This window comes from Asterias rubens, chromosome 4 (assembly GCF_902459465.1).
Source record: "Asterias rubens chromosome 4, eAstRub1.3, whole genome shotgun sequence".
NCBI lineage: Eukaryota > Metazoa > Echinodermata > Asteroidea > Forcipulatida > Asteriidae > Asterias > Asterias rubens.
This window is the reverse complement of record NC_047065.1, coordinates 9,605,557-9,631,103: the sequence shown is the minus strand read 5'-3', so window position 1 is coordinate 9,631,103 and position 25,547 is coordinate 9,605,557. Positions and strand designations below refer to the sequence as shown.

Sequence of the window (25,547 nt, the reverse complement as noted above, 5' to 3'; positions counted from 1 at the left end):
ACAAGGATAGACCTACATGTACGACAGGTTATTAATAGCTTTTTTGATAAAAAATACCCAGGATAGTATATTTTGTGTCTTCCCCCCTCCTCGTCGCCTTTTTTTCTCTCTCTTCTTTATTTTTTCACGCCCCCCCCCCTGGATCCGCACCTGCTTAACGACACTGGACACTATTTGATTGTAGGTAATTGTCAAAGACCAGTCTTCTCATTTGGTGTATCTCAACATATTCATAAAATAACAAACCTGTGAAAATTTGAACTCAATTGGTCGTCAATTGGAACCCGAAAGTTGTGAGATAGTGAAGTAAGAAAAAAAATTCGTCCTTTCAGATGCTTGATTTCTAATTCTGAGGTCTCAAAATCAAATTCACATAATTTAGTGGAAAATTACTCCTTTCCTCAAAAGCTATGTTACTTCAGTTTAGACTAGAGGTAGCCATTTCTCACAATGTTTTAACTACCAATGTACCAGCTTTCCAACAACATGTGTCCAAGTAAGTTTTTATGATAAGGCCATAAGATTGAAAATGATAGATTTGTGTCCACTGCCCGCATGCTCTGAAAGATACCGCAGAAAAAATTAATTAGTTTCACAAAATTTCATTATTTTCACAAAAAAGACTCTGCATCACAAACTTTCAAGTTTCAAATCATCAAAAACAGTAAAGCATTTTACTACTAGTAGTTCCTGGGGGGGGGGCTTACAAATGTATCATCCTTACTCGCAGCTAAGAGCTGAACTGCGAAGGACGCGACTACAACGCGTTCGAGAAGCAGGCATGCAAGGGCGCTTTTGGCTGCCAGCCACAGCAACCCATCATGACCACAGAGCACAGCCAAGATCGAAGGTGTTTGATTTTTTCCGAGGGAGGAAAATCGGATGGTCTGGAAAACCTTAGTGGCACAGCAGAGAACCATCAAACAACTCAACTCACATTATGGCCCTGGCCGGGAATCGCACCAGGGTCACCTTGGTGAGAGACGAGCGCTTTAGGCACGAGCCAACCATGCCACCCATGGGTTTCCCATTACTTTTGCCTCAATCGCTGGGCGAGTCCACCAAAATTTTGATCGCCTGCAGTATTTTTTTCCACACAAAAATTTCGAAACGTGCCATGAATTATCCCTTTTCCATCAACGACCATTTTAATGAATTTGTGGTTAAAGGATTGTCAGGTGGTCAGCAGACAATCTGATGTCTCTGCAAACATGCAAATATGGATGGACGAATTTCTTTGAGGAGTTGTACAAGGGAAATTTCTGAAATTTTGTTGTTAACGAGCTAGAAGGCCATGACAAGAAAAAGGGGAGAGGATTATTAATTACCATAAAGGAACATGTTGCCTTGGATCGGTCGAGTTGTTCCATGAGAAGCGTTTGAAACTGTTTTTCATGAAGTTGATATGGCTAGAAAGATGTTTTAAACGTAGAATACGATGATCCACACAAATAGTGTCTCGTAATTGCAAGGTTTCCTTTCACTTTGCGATTTAAACACGGTCGGCCATTTTATTGAGTCAAAATTATGACTCCATAAATTGGATGTATCTTATTAATTGAGAAAGGAGAACCTTCATTGTGGTATAGAGTTTGACTTTGACTTGTAAAGTTTGATTCTCCTTAACTTTAGGATAATGGCAGATCCATTAGGAGGGGAGGAAGATCTTCTTCCGAGCATTCGTCAACTCATTAGTAGCATCAAATCAACATTAAGAGCTGCAAGTAACATGGCAGCTGCTGAGGAAATGGTCTTACACTTGGAAGAGACAGATGAAAATTTTCACAGGTTTGTATTTTTCTGTTTTATGTATGTATTCGTACATTGTATAATGAACAATGTACAAAAGTTTGGGGATTTACCAGGAATAATACCTGTATTTAAGAAAAAACTACAATAACTACTACTCAAATGCATATGATCACTATAACTTTATAATTCATGACGTTAATAGTACGAGTCAATTTAATGAAGGCTCGCTTTTGGGTTGTTGGTACACCTGTGGGTAGCTTCTAGCCAAACATTGAGACCCCTGAGACTGGATGGGCACATGTTGGGTAGTTCCTTGGGTAAGTACGGGGGCCGATTTCACTAATGCGTTTTGGTCATCGCAAACGCCGAAATCGATCGCTAAATCTAAAATCCATCGCAACTTAGCGATGGATTTTTAGCCGACGATTTCACTAAAACTTAGCGATGAATATACTCGTCGCAAAGTTTTATTTAGCGATGACAATCTGGGGATGACATGTTAGTGGTCGCAAAGTAAAAGTTCATCACAAACTTATGATACATTGCGCCGTTCTGTGCTTATAGTTATAGCTTATAATTTGTCCGTGATTTAGAGTAAAATGAGTGGCGCTACATTATTTTAGTCTTGCTGTCTTTTACCTGGTAGACTCAGATTGCTGATGACAACTATCAGCGACGCAACTGCAGCAAAGAGCCCCCTTATTGGTAAAAAGGAGATACTATATGGGTTCGATTATTTTAACCATCATTTTAACAAAAAATGTGTAATGTATTGGCAAATTGACAGTGTCAATCTTAGTATTATTAGACAGATATGTCAGAATTCTCATCAATCCAACCATTACAACAGATTTACGAAAAACTTTTTATTAAAATCTAAAATTATAACAGGCCATAGGCCTATAAATGCCTCAACCCTTCGTAAATGAATGCCTAAACATCGTTCAACAATAGTTGGTATGCACCAAAATGACAACGATTTACATATAAACTGCACAATGCCATTTCATTTCGAGCGACGACTGGCGATTTTGTTGCGGAGGGTCAAAGGTCACTATTTTTAGCCTCGTACAAAAACTTTATTTCCTTTTAACGCCTCCGCAAATGCGATGACTTAAGTGAAACGCTTGAGGTTTGCGATCTCATCGCAAGTGTGTTAGCGATGATCGCAAACATAGACGTTAGTGAAATCAGCCCCTGGTCCCCTAGAACCCCAAAATGAGCCTTGACTTTATGGATATTTCAATAAAAAATGCACCTAAGGCCTACATATATGAAGCTCTCAAATGTCTCAAAAATTTCACTTTAAGGGATTCCTGACTAATGGTATGAATGGGTGAAACATTACGTAGGGTACTGCTTGAATACTTTAATGACTGTTCCTCCAATAATGCATTTTTTCTAACTATTTAATTTGATGCCATGTAGATATGAGCTTGTGAAATACATACGTGGTCGAATAGAAGAGGTGTTAGGACCTTTGATTGAAGAGGAAATTGAGCGTCGATCTGTTGGTGTTCAGAGCAAGGGAAGAGAAGAAGTTATAGTACAAACAATTACTGATCATGTCATCAATGACCAGGCGTAAGTGTTGTCCAGCTGTTTTGTTATTGTATTGGATATTGAATCATTTACCCTGTGCTACCTGCTAGTGGGTCACACCAAAACGCCATTGAAAGAGCATCATCCGAAGACTTTGCTGGTCCAAGAAAACCTATTGTCACTTTTGTAAAAAACTTCTTAGTAAATCTACTGTACTTAAAAAAACAAATGTTTCCCTGTGTTTATCTGGGACATAGTACTGACTGTAGTATAAATAGGACTGCATATTCTGCACAATCATGTATTGACGACCATGCTTACTTTTGCTGGGTTTTTTTTAAACAGTATAAATATTGAAAGGAATTTACATTTGATGGGAGTTTAGTGATGATTGGTTTAATTGGATTAGTTCATTCACTTGACATTTTGTCGCACAATATTCCATTCAACATCAATGTAATCCATAGTTGATGTGTCGATTCAAGCTCAAAGCTTCAATTTTTTAGTAAAAGCAAAGTATTAGTCAATAATATTGACTATATTTATATCATTCAAAAGTTATGTTTATCCTTTAAAATAAACTTAATTTGAGACACAATAAATGACAACATTGAAACATTGTACTATGATCTCAGATTGCAGTAATCCGATGATTTTCTCCATGCCCTGTCAAGTCATTAAATTATGTACACTAAAGTTGTGTTAGAAGTGTTATTGGATTAAGGGAAGTAATTATAAACGCAAACACTTTCAACTTAACCATCAAGGATTTGGGTACTTTTTGTAACACAAAACACAATTTCCACAGATGTACATTAAACTTACACCGTTTGAAGATAATGATAGTAGAAAGCTTCCCTAAAAATATTAGATGTTGAGGTGCTGTACATGTAGTTTTTGAGAAAATGAGTAAAACAATGTAATGAAAATACATTTTTACATGCTAGAATAACTGTCTTCTCAGGATCAGTGAGACGAAAATGATTTTCATGACATTGTTTTACTTATTTCTCAAAAACTACAGAACCTCAGCAAATAATATTTTCAGGGAAGTTATCTACTATCATTATTTTAAAACTGGGTAAGTTTAATGTAAATCTGTGGACATTGTGTTTTTTTGTCCCCCAAAAAGTACATAGACCCTTTAATAAGGGAATCAATGTGTGGTGAAGAGGTTTTCAACTAGTGGTTTAGTCCCAACGAGGTCTGGTTCTTGATAATTTTACCAAAACGAAGTCAAGGTAAATTATCAAGAACCAGGCCTCGGTGGGTTTAAACATGGAGGAAGGAAGAGAAGGAGCTTGAACGACCCGCAAAACCGCAGAATACTCTGACAATGCCCCTGTCTGGCCAGTGGAAAAAGATAGGAGACCTCCAGCTGGACGGCCAATTAACAAGTAGGATTAAATCTCTTTGTACAGAATGTGTGGTACCGCCAGTCTGCGCTCTTGCCTGCGTGTAAAGTTGAATCATTGGAGACAAGAATTGTGAATATACACGTTTTCATTTACTGTTTGTGGTGTTTCACGGAAACATCATGGCATATTTTTACATTTTTTGTGACTTTCTGGTCACTAGCGGTGGTTCAAAATTTGGGTATTAGCACACGAGGGTGGTTGGTATTTAATTGTGTTTTTCGATTTGGTGAGCACAAGTGTACACAATTTTTATCAGGTCTCAAAAAAGTTGTTTTTCTGTATTATATCCATACGACATACGACACCATAGTTGAGTGACGAACCAAGTGCGCACGCGCAAACTCACATATGCCAGGTCGCCCGTTGTCTGTGTAAGGTAGGTGGGTGATTACGAGGTGTCGTTAAACGGTTGCGGTACCACGGGTTCGACTTTTGAAGTCCCTTTGTTCGAGCTCCTTCTCTTCTTTCCTCCGTGGTTTAAACCATAATTTGAAAACCCATTCATTCAACACATATTGATTCCCATTCATAAATACCTTTTCGATCAAACAACATCAACACTTTTTGGTAAAAAAGTAAAATAAATGCAAAAATTACAATTGTTCAGTGATTTCTTTCAACACAACACCCTCGAGCTATGAAATGGTAAGGCCCTCCGCTGCGTTCGGATAAATATCTCCTTAGAAGGGAATGCTGTGCGCGTCGCGCGTATCGCCTGATGTGTCCATTAGGCCGTTGCTCTCGACAAATAGGAATGAAGAAACTGTCTTATAAGCACAGGTGCAAACTCGCGTGTCACGCCCATGTTTCAACACTTTTTACTGGTCATAAACAAAGGTTTAAACACACCCACGTGATGCGCTCTCCACCAATAGGAGTAGTGAAACTGTCTGAGGTATTAATGAATGTTATTTTATATCTAGCAAAAAAAAACAGTAAACATGGTAAATACATACATAGCAAGTATCAAATTCAATATTTTCCTGATGAAAGCATGGTAACCTGAATTTTTTTTTATGTTTTTTTTTCTCCAGACAATTGAAACTTCAAACTAAAAATCCATCACTTATGTAATTTCCAACATATAAATATGGACCATGTGCTCCATCATTCAATCTCTAAACTTAGTCACTGGAGATCTAGTAACATTTCCATCATGACAAATGAAGCTGTTTCAAGAGAAAGTTCCTGGAGTTTTTAAAGTTTTTTTTAAAATCTTTTCATGTTTTGCTTTAATGCCATTCTACTACCTGAAATGAAAACCAGTGTCACTTATTTTGAAAGACACTACAAAGTCATGATTTAAAAAAGAAAAATTCTAAAAATGGTTTATTTCTTGTCATCCCACATCATCAAGTTTATTTCTTTCCTTCGTGTTCACTACCATTGTAATTGACTGTTAAAATTTATCCCTTGAAGGTGTTTGGACCTGCTGCAATCTCTGAAGCATGGCACCAAGGATGCTGTAGAGAGACTTGTTAAGATGTTTGATGAAGAACATCGTCCAGTTCAAAGTAGTATGTTTGGTAATATGGCAGGGATGTATGGTCAAGCATCAAGCCAAAAGAGAAGCAGCTTCTGCCTGAGTGATGACAGCTCATCATTAGACTCCTCATTTAATCAGGTTCGCTTACATTATCTCTTTTACTTGTATGTAAAACGTCTGATTCTTGTGTATTTTGACATAGTTTTTATTGTTGTTAAGCGCATGGGAGAATTTTTAATGGATTTTGGCGCTATATAAATGTGTTTTATTACTATTATTATTATAATATAGTTTTGGTTGTGTTTTTTTCTTCCTAAAACACCAAACCAGTAATAGAAAATACAATTGTTGAGAGAATTTGTTAATTTTCATGGAAAGTAAACTTCCTAAACCAATTAATTTCCCAATTATAATTTTAATTTACAATTTCAACTAACTTGTCAACTCATGGTTTTGGTTGGTTGTTGTTTTGGGCCTGCAGGATTCGTTTACCTTCATGAATCAAGAACATTTTGCCTCTATAGCTGAACAGTTGGCGCCTGACAAGCCTCTTGAGGTAAGAATAATTTCCCTTGTGCAGTAGAATGCTGCTTTTGACCCAATTCACCGGACGCCATCATCAGAATAATCTTTGATGCGCCATTTTGGTGGTCAATGTCAGTGTGCGTTATTCAGTGAAGCGTGCATTTTAGGCGACCCAGCGTTTACACGTAAACCTATTGACCACCAAATTGGTGAGCATAGCACAGTTGCCGCGTGTGATGTGTGTGAAAGGGGTCAATACTGAACTTTCAAATCATGACCATTTGGCTTTACATGTACTGTGCCCAAAACATTCTGAACATCAGCTGACAGAGATGTGCAATCACCCAAGAAGAAGAATATCTAACAACTGAACTAAGCTGCAACATTTTGTGTTGAACAAAATGCTTACTGGCAAGAAAGCTTTAATTTCCCCCATTGAATAGAAGGGAAAGTGAAAATCTTTTACCAGCTCTAACTTGCTTTGAAGATGCACATTCTGAATGGACCTGTTGGTTTCAATCATTAATTTAAAGTCACCTGGAAGTGGTATTTTGTCAAAATTAATTTTTTGTCACTAAAATATGTGTTTTGATATGTGGAATAAGAACTAAGGTTCTGAAAAATAAGTTTTTATTTTATCTACAAATTTAAGAGTAGGCCCCGACCAGAGAGGGCGCTGTTCCTGACATAAATTGAGGCGTGATATTTGAAGAGAAAATGTATAGTCTGGCCCCGTACACTACGAAAACGATAACGTGATAACGATAACAATCACGACACAAAGAAAACACATTCTATTGGTTGTGTTGCTCCACGCAGAATACGCACACGCTCGTTCAACCAATGGAATGGGTTCTCTTTGCGTCGTTATCGCTGCAGTGGGACTGGGCCTTTACCCCAATTTTTTCACGTTTGACAAATGCACCTCTAGATTTATCACGCCTTTCAGGTATCTTCTTTGACTTCAAACTAGCTGGAAAAATTATTGGGATGGCGTCATGCTTTAGAATAACTTTTCTCTTCATGTCAAATGTGTGGTGCATTCCGGATTCGAAACACGACAGATCGAAGTGTTCGCTGCACAGTGCTAAAAAAGATGCGGACCGGACCATGTGAGTCTGACTTTCGCGGCCCACAACCACCTATACTTGGGATCTGCAGGAAACAGTTGCAGACTTACCCAATCTTTAGTTGTTTTGCTGCATCCAGCAGCAGTGCACATGGTCAGCATTGCCAGAAAAATGCAAGAACAAAACTGTTTTAGAATTGTACAAACTCCAACTTGGACTTACAAGGGTGGGTCAATGTTCGATCGAGGCAAAGTTTGCTTCAATCACCGTCACACAAGTGGATAGGCGGAGTCAACCCACACAACTTTATTATTTTTTTTACATATAAATCGTGACGAACAATTACTAAAAAACTTGTTTTATTGTTCATAAACATCTACTCTTATGTTTGACCAAAAAAATATATATTTCCAGGGCCAAATTTCATAGAGCTGCTAAGCACAAAAAATTGCTTAGCATGATATTTTGGCCTTGATAAAAACAGGATTATCAATCAAATTTCCATGTGATTTTCAGGATAAGCAAACAACAGCTGAATACCAGTAAAAACTAATATGCAACAAATGGAAATTTGGTTGATAATCCTGTTTTTATCAAGGAAGAAATTTCATGTTAAACATATTTTTGTGCTTAGCAGCTCTATGAATCTGGGCCCAGGTGACTTAAATTCTTTTACTAGTGTTTAGTATTGGCCTGTGATAATTTCCACATTGTCTTTGTTTTAGATGAGACGTGAGACTCTGACTGGTTTATGTAAGCTACCACCATCTGACATTTTAGCCTGTGAGCATTGGGATAGTCTCCGTTCTGGTCTACTCTTAGCTTTATCTGATTCTGATGATGTCTTATCTGTAAGTTTCCCCTTTTGTAACTGCTGAGAATATTCAACAACATTAGCAAGTAAATACACAGATAACGCTGTATTTGTTTAAGGAATGTATTCTTTCCCAAGTTCTGCCAAAAAAACAATCAAGCAAAGATGACTTGACTTGACTTGACTTGAGCGAAGATGACTTTGACTTGACTTGACTTGAGCAAAGATGACTTAACTTGACTTGAGCAAGGATGACTTGATTTGACCTGACTTGAGGAAAGATGACTTGACTTGACTTGAGCAAGGATGACTTGACTTGACTTGACTTGAGCAAAGATGACTTGACTTGACTTGAGCAAGGATGACTTGATGTGACTTGACTTCAAACAAAGATGACTTGACTTGACTTGACTTCACTTCACTTGAGCAAAGATGACTTGACTTGACTAAGGATGACTTGATTTGACTTGACTTGAGCGAAAACGACTTGACTTGACTTGACTTGAGCAAAAATGACTTGGTTTGACTTGACTTGAGCAAAGATGACTTGACTTTACTTGACTTGAGCCAATATGACTTGACTTTACTTGACTTGAGCAAAGATGACTTGCGGCTTGACTTGACTTGAGCAAAGATGACTTGACTTGACTTGACTTGAGCAAAAATGAATTGACTTTACTTGACTTTACTTGAGCAAAGACGACTTGACTTAAAGCCATTTGACACTTTTGGTATTAAAACAATATTGTCCAAGGCTCACACTTTGTGTACCACAACTTATATATAAAATAACAAACCTGTGAAAAACTAGCGGTAAAACCCACCCTTGTTTCCCCACGTTTGCCAGTGTCATGACATGTGTTTAAAATAAATCCGTAATTCTCGCCATTGAAAATTGACATTGTTTTAATGTTTTCTCAAAAAGTAAGCATTTCATGAAATAATATTTCAAGATAAGTCTTTCACCAATACCTTCTGTTAACCCTGTAAAAATATTTGTTTTCTGTACCGAAAGTGTATAATGGCTTTAACTTGACTTGAGCAAAAATGACTTGTGTCTTGACTTGTGTCTTGATTGTATTCTTTTCCAAGTCCTGCCAAAAAAACAATCAAGCAAAGACGACTTGACTTGACTTGACTTGAGCAAAGATGACTTTGACTTGACTTGAGCAAAAATGACTTGTGTCTTGACTTGACTTGAGCAAAGATGAATTGACTTGACTTGAGCAAAGATGACTTGACTTGACTTGACTTGACTTGAGCAAAGATGACTTGCGACTTGACTTGAGCAAAAATGACTTGTGTCTTGACTTGACTTGAGCAAAGATGACTTGACTTGACTTGACTTGACTTGAGCAAAGATGACTTGCGACTTGACTTGAGCCAAGATGACTTGATTTGACTTCAAGACTTGACTAGAGCAAAGATGACTTGACTTGACTTGACTTGAGCAAAGATGACTTGATTTGACTTGACTTGAGCAAACTTGACTTGAGCAAAGATGACTTGAGACTTGACTTGACTTGAGCAAAGATGACTTGATTTATTTGACTTGAGCAAAGATGACTTGAGACTTGACTTGAGCAAAGATGACTTGAAACTTGACTTGACTTGAGCAAAGATGACTTGATTTGACGGAGCAAAGATGACTGTGACTTGAGTGTAATGCGTGGTTGTATGGTTTACTTTTTTTTTTTTTTTTTTTTTTTAAGGAAACAAGTTTACATTTTCATGCCAAGATGTTCTCCTCTAATTCCCATCATGTGATGAGGGAAGTATACACAAGCTTAGGTAAGATACTTTCAATGATTGGCTTATAGTTATATTGACAAGATTTGTTACAAATAAGGGGAATAAAAGGGTTGATAAAGGCCCGAGCCACAGCAGTTTAAGAACGAGTCACTACTCTTTTATTCCCATTCATAAATGCCTTTGTGCTGAAAAGGCGTAATAAAGTAAGAATCTCTGTTAAACTTATCCGTTTTCTGGTGCCTTGAGCTCTATACGTGTGTTGCATTTTTATGACTGGGGCAGTTTTAAGATACGCAATGTGCGCGTAGTTAGTCTTGGTGCAAGACGTTTCCCAATTTTCGAGAAATATGAAACGTCTTGCACCAAGACTAGCGCGTATATGCATCTAAACAGGTCCGAAAACAACCGGTTATAAACAGGTCCTGCTGGTCTTTATCAACCGTTTAAACACCCCCACGTGACTCGCTCTCCACCATTAGGAATAGCGAAACTGTCTGAGGTATTTATGAATGTAAATCTGATTCATTGTTCATGAATGAATATTAAATTGATTTATTGTTTGAAGAATGTGTAGACTCAATGGCAGGAAGCCTCTCTTGTTTTAGGGAATCTGAAGATGTACACTTGCTAGTCATGACCTTGCTTAAGCCAAGTCTAATTGTACATAAACTAGTTAAGGAATGGCAAAATTTCTTCTTTTGTTCTGAACTATTGAACTTATCAGTATTAAGTCAGACACAGTGTTCCAGCTACCTATCAAGTTTTAACTTGAAATGTGTGGGTCCGCGTATGCTGTGTATCCTAAACTATGGTCCATGTTTTGTATTACAAACATGTGGGTTTGTAATGCATTTCAATTATCTACGTAAAATTAAAATTAACTTGTATATCATTTTTGTTTTAGTTTCTTTTTCTTTTTTTCAATTTCTGCAGAAAAAAGTTTAGATCTGGAAAAAAAAAAACTTGTTTCCACTAGAGAAGCAAACCCCAGTTGTAATTCAAAACAACACATTTGAGTATGGAATTAAAATTGTTTTGAATGATGCACTTCAAAAAAGTCTATTTCTTTGCACAGTTGAGCATCTTACTTCAGAGTTTACTTCTCATAAAGCCAGGAGCATCTTCATACGAGATGGTATTGACACAGTACATCATGCACTTTGTAACCTTCTAAGAAAGGTTAGTCAGAAAAAAGGATTACAAAAATCCCATTTCCCATAAGAATCTAAACATAACAAAAATGCAACTAGATCAATCAACTTGGTTTCCTATTACAGTACCAGCCACAAGTAATTCCAAACCCCCGCGAGTTTGGAACGGGTACCCGCGAGTAAACTGCGTGGCAGGTACGGGGACCCCCGCACCCCCGCGGGTATTTTGCGGGGACGGAACGGGGTCCATGCGAGCGGTGGTACTTGCGAGTGGCAAGTTTTGCGGGGCCAAACAAAGTCCCCGCAACAAGTCTAGTAATAACTTCAAGCATGGGTTAGCATGAATACCTTCAATGATAATAGGGAAGGCGGCCTGAATAATTGTACACAAAAGAATTCTTTAATGCCGCTTGAGACTTTGAAGAATGTCCGTTTCAGTCTTTTAATAATGCCGGCATTCGAGTTGGGGTACATTTTGTTACAAGTTAAGAATGTCCGACCTCCCCTCCTAGTTTATTTTTGCCCTCCTGGGACAATGAACAATTATTTTAATGGTAAAATGGCCGCTGTATTCCGACTGATAATATTGCTGGCATTCGAGTTGGGGAACATTTTTTTTAAAGTTAAGAATGTCGGACCTCCCCTTGTTATATTTTTTACAATTTTTTGTCAATGGTAGAATGTCCGTTTCCGTCTTTTAATAGTGCCGGCATTCGAGTTTGGGATTTTTTTTACAAGCTAATAATGTCGACGTACCCTTTTTTTTTTTTTTTTTTGCCGTTGTGGGAAAATGCATTTAATATTTTTCTTTTAAATGGTAGAATGTCCGTATTCTGTCTTTTAATATTGCCGGCATTCGAGTTGGGGAACATTTGTTTACAAGCTAACAAGGTCGGACCTACCCTCGTTAGTATAGTTTTGTCGTTGGGCCCCCTCACCCCCGCGGGTATTTTGCGGGGGTCCCCGCCACGTACTCGTTGCCCCTCGCGGGTTACCCTCGGGGGCTTTGAATTACTTGCGGTTGGTACCAGCACCAGCTACAAGTAATTCCAAACCCCCGAGGGTAACCCGCGAGGGGCAACGAGTACGTGGCGGGGACCCCCGCAAAATCACCGTGGGGTGAGGGGGCCCACGAGAAAATTAACGGGGACCACGCAAGAGATTTGCGGGGCCTCGCAAATGGCCCCGCAACCCGCAAACGGCTTCGTGGGCTCAACGGGGGCCTTTGTTTGGCAATCACTGATGCATAAAGCTGTTGTGTTGAATACAACAGCGAATGCTGTATACCCATGAAACATAATGCTGCCGTTCGTTTGGAGTTTTATTCCATGGAGTACACACCTCACTAAAATAACTAAACGGTATATTTCACTATTAAGAGTAAATCAAATACCACACCTGTGTCTTGTGTCTTTATTTCCACTCTTACAAATTCATATTTTCTTTACAAAAATGACGTTTGACATAGCACATGTTGAGACGATTTTCTCTGCACCTTCCCGGCTTTTCTTATTCTGGAGATTTACAGTTAATGTTCTCCTTGAGACTTTTTGAAAGGTAAGAGTGCACAACTTCTATAGCAAACAATGGTAAATGCTAAAAATTAAAAAATACTCAAAAAATATTTAGAAGTCTCTCAGCCTCTTGAAAATTAAATCAGATACATTGTCATACAACTAAACTTCAGATTCCTTCTCAATTTTTGGTAGGTCAGCATTTTGGAATTTTTGCTAATTGCCCTAGAAGAAGCACTCCCAAAAACTCATGCACACCGCTTGTTATCCTTGGGGAACTCGTGTCCAGTACGTCCTGGTCCAGAACAGTTTGGTTTATGATGGCAATGTGTTATGAAAAACAAAAAACAGTTTGGCTAAATCTAAAATACAAAATCAAAAACACGCAAAACACAAGGTATTTTGCTGTCAGTGACCGTCACTCATGCTTCTCCTATTCCTAAGTTGTTGACATTACCTGGTGAAGAGCGCCCTCTCTTGGTGATTGGCAGAAAGTTTCCCATTGTATCCACCAGGTGCCTACACAATATTTACAGACCAGCCAGTCAAATGATTCAACGATTTGATCCCGTCCACTTCATTCATGAAAAGTGGCAACCGAAAGTGTTGTCCAATGAGGGTCCGTGACATCGTGCACGTGTTTCTCCAAATATTGCTCAGTCTGGGATTTCCCCTTATTCCTCACACTCGTTGCCAGCGTTTATAACATGACTGAGTGTGGATTCCTGACCCGTGGGAACGAGCTTGACATGGTTGGGATTGCAATCATTCCTCCATTTAATATAACTCCCATCTTTTTAATAACTTGTCGTTGTGGGACATTTGTGTATTACTTACAAAACAATTAGTTGGTAAGAAAAGAATGTCCATTGGCCTACTCGTCTTTTTAATTTATGCCATTTCAAAACTTTCCAGCATTGTACAATTTTTATTAGGCAACCATTTGGTTTCGACACTGAGAATTTTTAATATTGCCGTCCATAGACCGTCCCCAAGTGCCGTTATGGTCGATGTTACAGAAAACATTGAAAATGGCACAATCATTTCCCCCTTTGTCGGACCTCCCCTCTTTGTTATATTTTTGCCGTTGTGGGACAAAAACAATTATTTTTAAAATGGTATAATGTCCGTATTCCGACTTTGTTATTGCCGGCATTCCAGTATTTGGGAACGTTTTTTACAAGCTAAGAAGCCGACCTCCCCTCGTCATATTTTTCTGTTAAGGTAGGAATGTCCATAGTCCGTCTTTCAATATTGCCGGCATTCGAGTTGGGGAACATTTTTTTACAAGTTTAAAATGTCGGACCTCCCCTCGTTATATTTTTGCCGTTGTGGAAAAATGGACTTAAAGATTTTTCTTTTAAGGTAGAATGTCCGTATTCCGTCTTTTAATATTGCCGGCATTCAAGTCAGGGGACATTTTTTGACAAGTTAAAAATGTCGGACATCCCCTCGTTGTTATATTTTTGCCCTTGTGGAAAAATTTACTGAAACATTTTTTTTTTAAGGTAGAATGTCCGTAATCTGTCTTTTAATATTGCCGGCATTCCAGTTCGGGAAATTTTTTTTTACACGTTAAGAAGTCGGACCTCCCCTCATTATATCTTTGCCGTTGTGGGAAAATGGATTTAAACATTTTTCTTATATGTCCGTATTCCGTATTTTAATATTGCCAGCATTCGAGTCGGGAACATTTGTTTACAAGTTTAAAATGTCGTTCCTCCCCTCGTTGTTATATTTTTGCCGTTGTGGGAAAACTTACTTAAACATTTTTCTTTTGAAGTAGAATGTCCGTATTCCGTCTTTTAATATGGCTGACTGATGATAAGCTTAAGGAGTCCCAGTTGTTGTCAAACAGCGTGAGCAGGCGGCGTACAAAGCAAAAATTTTTAAGTATTGTTATACTTAGTATCAATTTACAACATGGTGTAACAACTTTGTATAACTTTTTATGATTGGGGCACATCTATGGGAATGTTGTCGCTGGCTGTGAGGCCTGGAGTGGCTGGCTTGTTTTTTTTGTTTTGTTTTTTTTGTTTTTTTTTGGGGGGGGGGAGGCATTCTGGTTTTTTTTTTGGTAGATGGTTTCGTCTATTTCTACCTCGCTGGTTGGAGCAAGGTTTTGTTGGCCTTGCCTTGATAAACTTTTAAATTTAAAGCCAGTGTTTTTTTGCAGGACTCGGGAAAGTACCGTTCTTATACACATCGTACTTATACACATCGGTGTAGTGGTAAAAACCAAAATTATTATTCTTTATCTCCTATGCAAATGTAACATACAATGTGCAATTGTTTGTCACCAGTTGAAACATATGTTCTGTTTTGCTTTGTTTGTAGCAGTAGTTCTAGAATTTTACATTTTGGAACTGTGATTATGAAATAATATGCATGTTATGTTGTATGAGTGATCGATAACTTTACAGGATTTTACAACAAATAATTAACTCTCTAATCAACATCAGAGATCCCCCTCCTATATAGACATTAAAAAAACTCATTAAAACCTTCCTCTTTTCTATTTTTATTTAGAGGTGTTATTGAACTCGGCCCATAAAAACGAAAAGAAGAACGGCAAACAAAAAATGATAATAATACAAGTTTGTCGTTAATTTGCTTAAAAAAACTCGTTGGAGGTCGGGTGACCTGGCTGCGATTGCTGTACATGTCCATTTTTCTACAGAGCAAAACCAGGGTCGTGGTGACGACGACGGGTAAACATCATGATGTGGAAAACATTTTACAAAGAAAGTTTTGAATATAATGAATATTACAGGGTTATCCTTCCTAATTTGTATTTATTGTTAATCAGATTAAAGAACAAAGCAAATTCTAAAAAACTTTGAATAATATAAATATTTTAACTAATACGTTCTGTACAGTAAAAATATGATGGCAACTACCGACAACTTAACCTCTTCAATTTTTTTGCAGAATGAATTACTGATTTGCAAATTTTACCAAAGAAGATCTATATTTACTTATTTTCTGGAAAGGAGGATAGGGAATAAAATACATTTAACCATTAAGAGGTATTACTCTACCTCCATGATTTAACTGATACCGTAATAGCTCTTGATGCCGACATTGTTTATTGACTTCACTGGGTCAACAAAATACAAACGTTTACTGTAAAGCACAAAATTGGGTCATCAAAGGTAAAACAAAAATTCAACAAATGATACAAGCCTGTAGACTTCTAGAATCTTTCAAAAAGGCTGCTTCAAATTTAATCTAAATTCTCAATCAAAATAAATTGGCAAATACCAGAACTACCCTCTTTTGCGATATTTTTTATAACGAGTTTATACAAAAAGATTTTTCAAAATCTTGTTGGTACATGTACATCTTCGAAAATAATTCCAAGAACCATGAACTGACTACAAGGGGCATGACGAGAGCATGTTCAGGATTCTGTAGTGGTCGTGGCTGTTTTATGTACAATTTATCGATTGTTCCTCAGATCGGATCGTTGCTTTTTATTTGTACTTCTCTTGGGCCCTATACCTCGCTGTTTTGGATTGGAAGCGCACCCAGAATAAACATCTTTATAATTCACTGAAAATATACACATCTGCCAATGTTCTGATGTTCAAATTAAAAAAAATTCCCAAATCCTGGAAACATCTTTATTGCAAAAATTACAACAAAGAAAGGATGTCCGACATTCTTAACTTGTTAACAAATGTTCCCCAATACTGGAATGCGGGCAATATTAAAAGTCGGAAGACGGACATTCTACAATTTAAAAGAAAAATATTAAATGCATTTTCCCACAACGGCAAAAATATAACAACAGGGTAGGTCCGCCATTATTAACTTGTAAACAAATGTTCCCTAACTTGAACGCCAGCAATATTTAAAGACAGAATACGGACATTACCATTTAAAAGAAAAATATTAAATTCATTTTCCCACAATGGCAAAAATATAACAACGGGGTAGGTCCGACATTATTAGCTTGTAAAAAAATGTTCCCCAACTCGAATGCCGGCAATGTTAAAAGTCGGAAGACGGACATTCTACCCTTTAAAAGAAAATTATTAAATGCATTTTCCCACAACGACAAAAATATAACAACGAGGGTAGTTCTGACATTATTAGCTTGTAAAAAAATGTTCCCCAATACTGGAATGCGGGCAATACGGACATTCTACCTTTTAAAAGAAAATTATTAAATGCATTTTCCCACAACGGCAAAAATATAACAACGAGGGTAGTTCCGACATTATTAGCTTGTAAAAAAATGTTCCCCAATACTGGAATGCGGGTAATATTAAAAGACGGAATACGGACATTCTACCATTTATAAGAAAAATATTAAATGCATTGTCCCACAACGGCAAAAATATAACAACGAGGGTAGGTCCGACATTTTAGCTTGTAAAAAAAAAGGTTCCCCAACTCAAATGCCAGCAATATTTAAAGACGGAATACGGACATTACCATTTAAAAGAAAAATATTAAATGCATTTTCCCACAACGGCAAAAATATAATAACGGGGTAGGTCCGACATTATTAGCTTGTAAAAAAAATGTTCCCCAATACTGGAATGCGGGCAATATTAAAAGTCGGAAGACGGACATTCTACCATTTAAAAGAAAATTATTAAATGCATTTTCCCACAACGGCAAAAATATAACAACGAGGGTAGGTCCGACATTATTAGCTTGTAAAAAAATGTTCCCCAACTCGAATGCCGGCAAGCTTAAAAGTCGGAAGACGGACATTCTACCTTTTAAAAGAAAAGTATTAAATGCATTTTCCCACAACGACAAAAATATAACAACGAGGGGAGGTCCGACATTATTAGCTTGTAAAAAAATGTTCCCCAATACTGGAATGCGGGCAATACGGACATTCTACCTTTTAAAAGATAATTATTAAATGCATTTTCCCACAACAGCAAAAATATAACAACGAGGGTAGTTCCGACATTATTAGCTTGTAAAAAAATGTTCCCCAGTACTGGAATGCGGGCAATATTAAAAGTCGAAAGACAGACATTCTACAGTTTAAAAGAAAAATTTTCCTACAACGGCAAAAATATAACAACTAGGTCCGACATTATTAGCGTGTAAAAAAATGTTCCCCAATACTGGAATGCGGGCAATAATAAAAGACGGAATACGGACATTCTACCATTTAAAAAAAAAGTATTAAATGCATTGTCCCACAACGGCAAAAATATAACAACGAGGGGAGGTCCCACATTCTTAACATGTAAAAAAATGTTCCCCAATACTGGAATGCGGGCAATATTAAAAGTCGGAAGACGGACATTCTACCATTTAAAAGAAAAATATTGAATGCATTGTCCCACAACGGCAAAAATATATAACAACGAGGGGAGGTCCGACATTCGTAACGTATAAGAAAATGTTCCCCAACTCGAATGCCGGCAATATTAAAAGATGGAAACCGGCATTCTACCTTTTAAAAGAAGAACATTAAATGCATTGTCCCACAACGGCAATTTCTAGCTTGCAAAAAAAAAATTCCCAAACTCGAATGCAGGCACTGTTAAAAGACGGAAACGGACATTCTACCATTAAACAAAAATTGTTTATTGTCCCACAACGGCAAAAATATAACAACAAGGGGAGGTCCGACATTCTTAACTTGTAAAAAAATGTTCCCCAACTCGAATGCGGGCAATATTATCAGTCGGAATACAGCGGCCATTTTACCATAAATTTTTTTTATTGTCCCAGAACGGCAAAAATATAACAAGGAGGGGAGGTTGTACCCCAACTCGAATGACAGCATTCTTAAAAGACGGAAACGGACATTCTTCAAAGTCTCAAGCGGCATTAAAGAATTCTTTTGTGTACAATTATTCAGGCCGCCTTCCCTATTATCGTTGAAGGTATTCATGCTAACCCATTCGTGAAGTTATAACTAGACTTGTTGCGGGGACCTTCGTGTGCCCTGCAAAACTTGCCACTCGCAAGTACCACCGCTCGCGTGGACCCCGGGGGTCCCCTTACCCGCCACGCAGTTTACTCGCGGGTACCCGTTCCGAACTCGCGGGGGTTTGGAATTACTTGCGGCTGGAACTGTATGTATACATATATAATATTTTTTTTTAACCTGATTGAGATTGTCTAGAGTGTTAACTTTTTGTTTTGTTTGTAGTTCCGCTTGATGAATGAATTTAACCTGGAGATTCCAACTTACTGGGTGCGATTTCCTGACAGGTATGTACCACAATTTGTGACCGAGACCCAGACCAACTCTCTGAGACCGAGACATTTTGCAGTCCGAGACCAAGACCCAGACCAGCCCTCCAAGACCGAGACATTTTGCAGTCCGAGACCAAGACCCAGACCAGCCCTCCGAGATCGAGACATTTTGCAGTCCGAGACCAAGACCAAGACCAGCCCTCCAAGACCGAGAAATTTTGCAGTCCGAGACCAAGACCCAGACCAGCCCTCCAAGACCGAGACATTTTACAGTCCGAGACCAAGACCCAGACCAGCCCTCCAAGACCGAGACATTTTGCAGTCCGAGACCAAGACCCAGACCAGCCCTCCGAGACCGAGACATTTTGCAGTTCGAGACCAAGACCCAGACCAGCCCTCCAAGACCGAGACATTTTGCAGTCCGAGACCAAGACCCAGACCAGCCCTCTGAGACCGAGACATTTTGCAGTCCGAGACCGAGACCAAGAGCAGCCCTCGGAGACCGAGACATTTTGCAGTCCGAGACCAAGACCCAGACCAGCCCTCCAAGACCGAGACATTTTGCAGTCCGAGACCAAGACCCAGACCAGCCCTCCGAGACCGAGACATTTTGCAGTCCGAGACCAAGACCCAAACAAGCCCTCCAAGACCGAGACATTTTGCAGTCCGAGACCAAGACCCAGACCAGCCCTCCGAGACCGAGACATTTTGCAGTCCGAGACCAAGACCCAGACCAGCCCTCCAAGACCGAGACATTTTGCAGTCCGAGACCAAGACCCAGACCAGCCCTCCGAGACCGAGACATTTTGCAGTCCGAGACCAAGACCCAAACAAGCCCTCCAAGACCGAGACATTTTGCAGTCCGAGACCAAGACCCAGACCAGCCCTCCAAGACCGAGACATTTTGCAGTCCGAGACCAAGACCCAGACCAGCCCTCCGAGACCGAGACATTTTGCAGTCCGAGACCAAGACCCAAACAAGCCCTCCAAGACCGAGACATTTTGCAGTCCGAGACCAAGACCCAGACCAGCCCTCCAAGACCGAGACATTTTGCAGTCCGAGACCAAGACCTAGACCAGCCCTCCAAGACCGAGACATTTTGCAGTCCTAGACCGAGACCCAGACCAGCCCTCCGAGACCGAGACATTTTGCAGTCCGAGACCAAGACCCAAACAAGCCCTCCAAGACCGAGACATTTTGCAGTCCGAGACCAAGACCCAGACCAGCCCTCCAAGACCGAGACATTTTGCAGTCCGAGACCAAGACCCAGACCAGCCCTCCGAGACCGAGACATTTTGCAGACCGAGACCAAGACCCAGACCAGCCCTCCAAGACCGAGACATTTTGCAGTCCGAGACCAAGACCCAGACCAGCCCTCCAAGACCGAGACATTTTGCAGTCCGAGACCAAGACCCAGACCAGCCCTCCAAGACCGAGACATTTTGCAGTCCGAGACCAAGACCCAGACCAGCCCTCCAAGACCGAGACATTTTGCAGTCCGAGACCAAGACCCAGACCAGCCCTCCGAGACCGAGACATTTTGCAGTCCGAGACCAAGACCTAGACCAGCCCTCCAAGACCGAGACATTTTGCAGTCCGAGACCAAGACCCAGACCAGCCCTCCGAGACAGAGACATTTTGCAGTCCGAGACCAAGACCCAGACCAGCCCTCCGAGACCGAGACATTTTGCAGTCCGAGACCAAGACCCAGACCAGCCCTCCGAGACTGTGACATTTTGCAGTTCGAGACCAAGACCAAGGTATCCGAGACCGAGACCAAAACAAAAAGACAAAAATAATGTACATACTTTACATGTATATAGATGTTTCTGTTATATGCAGATTCCTGGATGAAGTGACAGAGTCTACCCTTAATCTATTAATGACTGAACCACATGAGTCTATGACATCCTCATGCCAGCTTCTTACTCCTCTGTACTGTATCTCTATCATTGATCCCAGGGCAAGCTGGTTTGGGAAATGGATGGTAAGAGTCTTCATTATACAACTGTTGCACACTGTAGCGAGGTCCATGGTGTTTTGTACACCCGAGGAGGTAATGGCAATGGAGGTGAAGGGTGTTATTTGCCCCTCAAGGATGTACAAAACCCATGGACCCCCTCCACAGCATGCAAAAAATTGTTTTGTTATACATGTACCTTGGTACAATGGTTATTCCTCTTCTCGAAGCTCTGTTGTCATCTTCAAACATTATTACGACTGATGAGTATGCATAGTTCAATAGTTAAACTAAGAAACAATTCTTTACTGTTTCTTCTAACCCACGGGTATTTCATACACAGCCCTGCAATTCGGCCCTGCAATTTGGCCAACGGTGGAAACAAACAAGGTACATGTAATGTACATCAGTAAACAAAACTCATGTTACCCTCCCCGCTGTGAAGCAATGGAACATGCGTTTTTGTATCACATCACGTAATTGGTTCTCGACCAATAAAACTTTACCACACAATAACTGTATTAACAAAATAAGCCAGGGGTCCTGGTGAGAAACTAATTTTTAAATATCTCTGGTAAAATGGGTACAAATATTGATATAACTTGAACAGTTTTGTTGTTCAACCTCTGATTGTTTTCACCCGAAAGGTAATTTCTAAGGAAAAAACTTGAAGGTAAAAAATCTCTACGTACTAGATATTTGACGTTTTCAACAAAACTTGTTTACATGAATGTCCAGGAATGCCTGAAATAGACCTGGAATCGAGCAGGAACATTGCATGTGTGCATGCACTCACTGTGTTATCCTTTGTTTGCCCCATAACAACGAAAAAGATAAATTGTACTGGATTTCATGCGCCAAAATCCACAATTAAAGACATTTGTCCTTTTGTTATACAAAGATGGTTGCAAGAGTTGTTAGGCCATTGTATTTGTCATGTGAAGTAACACCATGACTGTTTATTGGCTGTAGCGTCAACCAACGTATGGCCTCTTTACGGTGGCGAAAGAAAACAAGAAATACAGAACATTTTAGGAAATTATTTGTTGTCTATGACTAAAGTCATGCAGCCGATTTCACAAAACGTTACACAACTGCGTAAGTCCACTTGCGCAAGATTTATGGCGCCATAAATGTTGAGCAAGTGGACTTACGCAGTTTCGTGAAATTGGCCCCTGGTCTCTTTGTGACAACGATATTAGGCCTAAACAAAAAAATGTTGGATTGCCCTATCCCGACCGACCGTAAAATGAGGAAAATCTTTGTCGCGTTTTATTTAAGCTATTATTATTTTCTTTTGGTTTTCCCTTTTATTTTTTTTTCAGAATTGTGATTTCATTAATATTTTATGCTCAAAATGGTAGATTTGACACAAAAAATTGTTTTTCGGCCGACTTCTTATGGTCGACAACAACAATTATTATCCATTGCAATTATGGTGCAACACAGTCGTGGTATTTTACGTTCACAAAAGAGATCGATTTCCCCCTCACACACATATCAAACCATACGCCCGTTTATCCGACGTCACGATTATACAAGGAACCAGTCTAACAATCCATTGAACAACAGAGGGCGCTGTTGCAAGTAATGCCCTTCAATGCTATCGCTCGTTTATTGAACGGACGAAAAACATGGTGAATGCAATGACTCTTGGAAATTGTTTTTGAAGGAATTTGCCAAAAAAAGACGCAAAAAGAGTGCTTGAAGCAAGATGTATAAGATAAAATACCTTGCTTCTTTGACAACTAGATCTTTCATGAAATGTTAATGCAGTTTTGGGCATTCTTCGACATCTAAAAAAAAAAAAAAATTATTATCGACTGACCGACCCAGACAAAAAATCAGGTGAAAGGGCAATCCCCATTTTTGTTTGACCTTATGAACAACAACAAGAAATAAATGGAAATGTAAATAAAAAAAAGTAATCAACGTGGGTGAGCATGGGAGAGTGTTAAGTTAAGTGAATTCATTGTAACTGTTACAGAAAATATTCTCTACAGTATTTTCTTTTCTCTTACAGCATGGAAATTATGGCCGTACTGCTGTCATAAGATATCTAGAAAACAACCACAGCCTAGTAAGTAGAACTTCCAGTAGCATGATTGCACACATCCTAAGACTCTTTTTTCCTTGCACATTCAAAACGCACCTGCATAAAATGTGGTCTATCATTTTTGGGGGAAATTCTTTGTGGACTTGGGGCAACCAATGTACCTCCCATTTGACTCGATCTACCTCCTCATTGGTACTCAGTAGACTACATGTACATGTACATGTACATGTACATGTACATGTACATGTACCTCACGGATACTCAATCTAACTTATGGGTATTCAAACTACCTCCAGATACTCAATCTAACTTTGGGTATTCAGTCTCGGTCTACCTCATGGGTACTCGGTCTACCTCATGGACACTCAGGCCACCTAATGGGTACTCAGGCCACCTAATGGGTACTCAGTCTACCTCATGGGTACTCAGGCCACCTAATTGTTACTCGGTCTACCTCATGGGTACTCAGGCCTCCTAATTTGTACTCGGTCTACCTCATGGGTACTCAGGCCACCTAATGGGTACTCGGTCTACCTCATGGGTACTCAGGCCACCTAATGGGTACTCAGTCTACCTCATGGGTACTCAGGCCACCTAATGGGTACTCAGTCTACCTCATGGGTACTCAGGCCACCTAATGGGTACTCGGTCTACCTCATGGGTACACGGTCTACGGTCTACCTCATGGGACCATGAAATGGGTACACGGTCTACCTCATGGGTACTCGGTCTACCTCATGGGTACTCAGGCCACCTAATGGGTACTCAGTCTACCTCATGGGTACTCGGGCCACCTAATGGGTACTCGGTCTACCTCATGGGTACTCAGGCTACCTAATGGGTACTCAGGCCACCTTAGGGGTACTCGGTCTACCTCATGGGTACTCAGGCCACCTAATGGGTACTCAGGCCAACTAATGGGTACTCGGTCTACCTCAAGGGTACTCAGGCCACCTAATGGGTAATTAGTCTACCTCATGGGTACTCAGGCCACCTAATTGGTACTCGGTCTACCTCATGGGTACACGGTCCACGGTCTACCTCATGGGACCATGAAATGGGTACACGGTCTACCTCATGGGTACTCAGGCCACCTAATGGTTACTCGGTCTACCTCATGGGTACTCAGGCCACCTAATGGGTACTCAGTCTACCTCATAAGTATTTAGGCCACCTAATGGGTACTAAGTCAATCTCATGGATACTCAGACCACCTAATGGGTACTCAGTCTACCTTATTGGTACTCAGACCACCTCATGGGTACTCAGACCACCTCATGGGTACTCGGTTTACCTCATGGGTACTCAGACCACCTGTGTAGGTCCTCAGACAACCTTAGTCTACCTCATGGGTACTCCAACCACCTCATGGATACTCAGTCTATCTCATGGGTACTCAGTCTATCTCACGGGTACTCGGTCTACCTCATGGGTACACGGTCTACATGTACCTCATGGGTACTGGGTTTTCCTCATGGGTACTCGGTCTACCTCATGGGTACTCGGTCTACCTCATGGGTTCTCAGTCTACCTTAATAATAATAATAGCTAATTCTTATATAGCGCATTTTGTAACGGAAAGAAATACCAATGCGCTTTACCAAAAAAACAAAAGGCAAATACTTGTGCAACCAATTAACATTATAAATACACTAAAAACTTGTGCAACCAATTAACATTATAAATACACTAACAATAAGCAAACAAAATAATTAAGCTGAACAATAGCATTAGAAAACAAATGGGATAAGCAGAGTTTTGAATTGTTCTAAGCTCTGTGGAGAGCAAATGTAGCCGGGAAGAGAGTTCCAAAGTTGGGGGTGGCACTAGAGAAAGTCGTAGAACAGAAGGATTTAGTGCGTACGGATGGTATGGTGAGAAGATGTTGTGATGATGAACGGAGTGGACGGGCTGGTACATAAGGGATGATGAGATCAGACAGGTAGCTGGGGCATGTTCCATGGATTGCTTTAAAAGTAGTGATGAGGAGCTTGTACTGAATTCTAGAAGAGATGGGAAGCCACTGTAATTCTTTAAGAACCGGAGTGATGTATTTGCGCTTAGTGGAATGTGAAACCAGACGGGCAGCAGAATTCTGGATACGTTCAAGTTTAGCTATAATAATAATAATAATAATAATAAGACTTGTAATGCGCACATATCCACCCTGCTGGGTGTTCAAGGCGCAGTAAAACCAAAAACAAAACAAAAACAAAACACAACACAAAGAAAAACAGACACAACAAAATCAGTCATTGAAAACCTGTGACATAAGATAAGTTTTGAGAAGAGACTTGAATTTTGCGATACAAACACAAGATCG

At 39.6% G+C, this 25,547-nt stretch overlaps 1 protein-coding gene across 1 annotated transcript in view; it reads left to right on the top strand.

The window, feature by feature from the left end:
* The window catches only part of LOC117289194 (protein broad-minded-like), a 76,258-nt gene that overhangs the window by 11,847 nt on the left and 38,864 nt on the right, over positions 1-25,547 (top strand). The window contains exons 2-11 of the mRNA XM_033770194.1: positions 1,633-1,788; positions 3,181-3,336; positions 6,132-6,336; positions 6,680-6,754; positions 8,519-8,644; positions 10,320-10,398; positions 11,435-11,538; positions 19,161-19,222; positions 21,051-21,195; positions 23,192-23,248. Coding sequence (XP_033626085.1) covers positions 1,637-1,788; positions 3,181-3,336; positions 6,132-6,336; positions 6,680-6,754; positions 8,519-8,644; positions 10,320-10,398; positions 11,435-11,538; positions 19,161-19,222; positions 21,051-21,195; positions 23,192-23,248 — 1,161 coding nt within the window. The 5' untranslated portion in view covers positions 1,633-1,636. The remainder of the gene's footprint in view (positions 1-1,632; positions 1,789-3,180; positions 3,337-6,131; positions 6,337-6,679; positions 6,755-8,518; positions 8,645-10,319; positions 10,399-11,434; positions 11,539-19,160; positions 19,223-21,050; positions 21,196-23,191; positions 23,249-25,547) is intronic.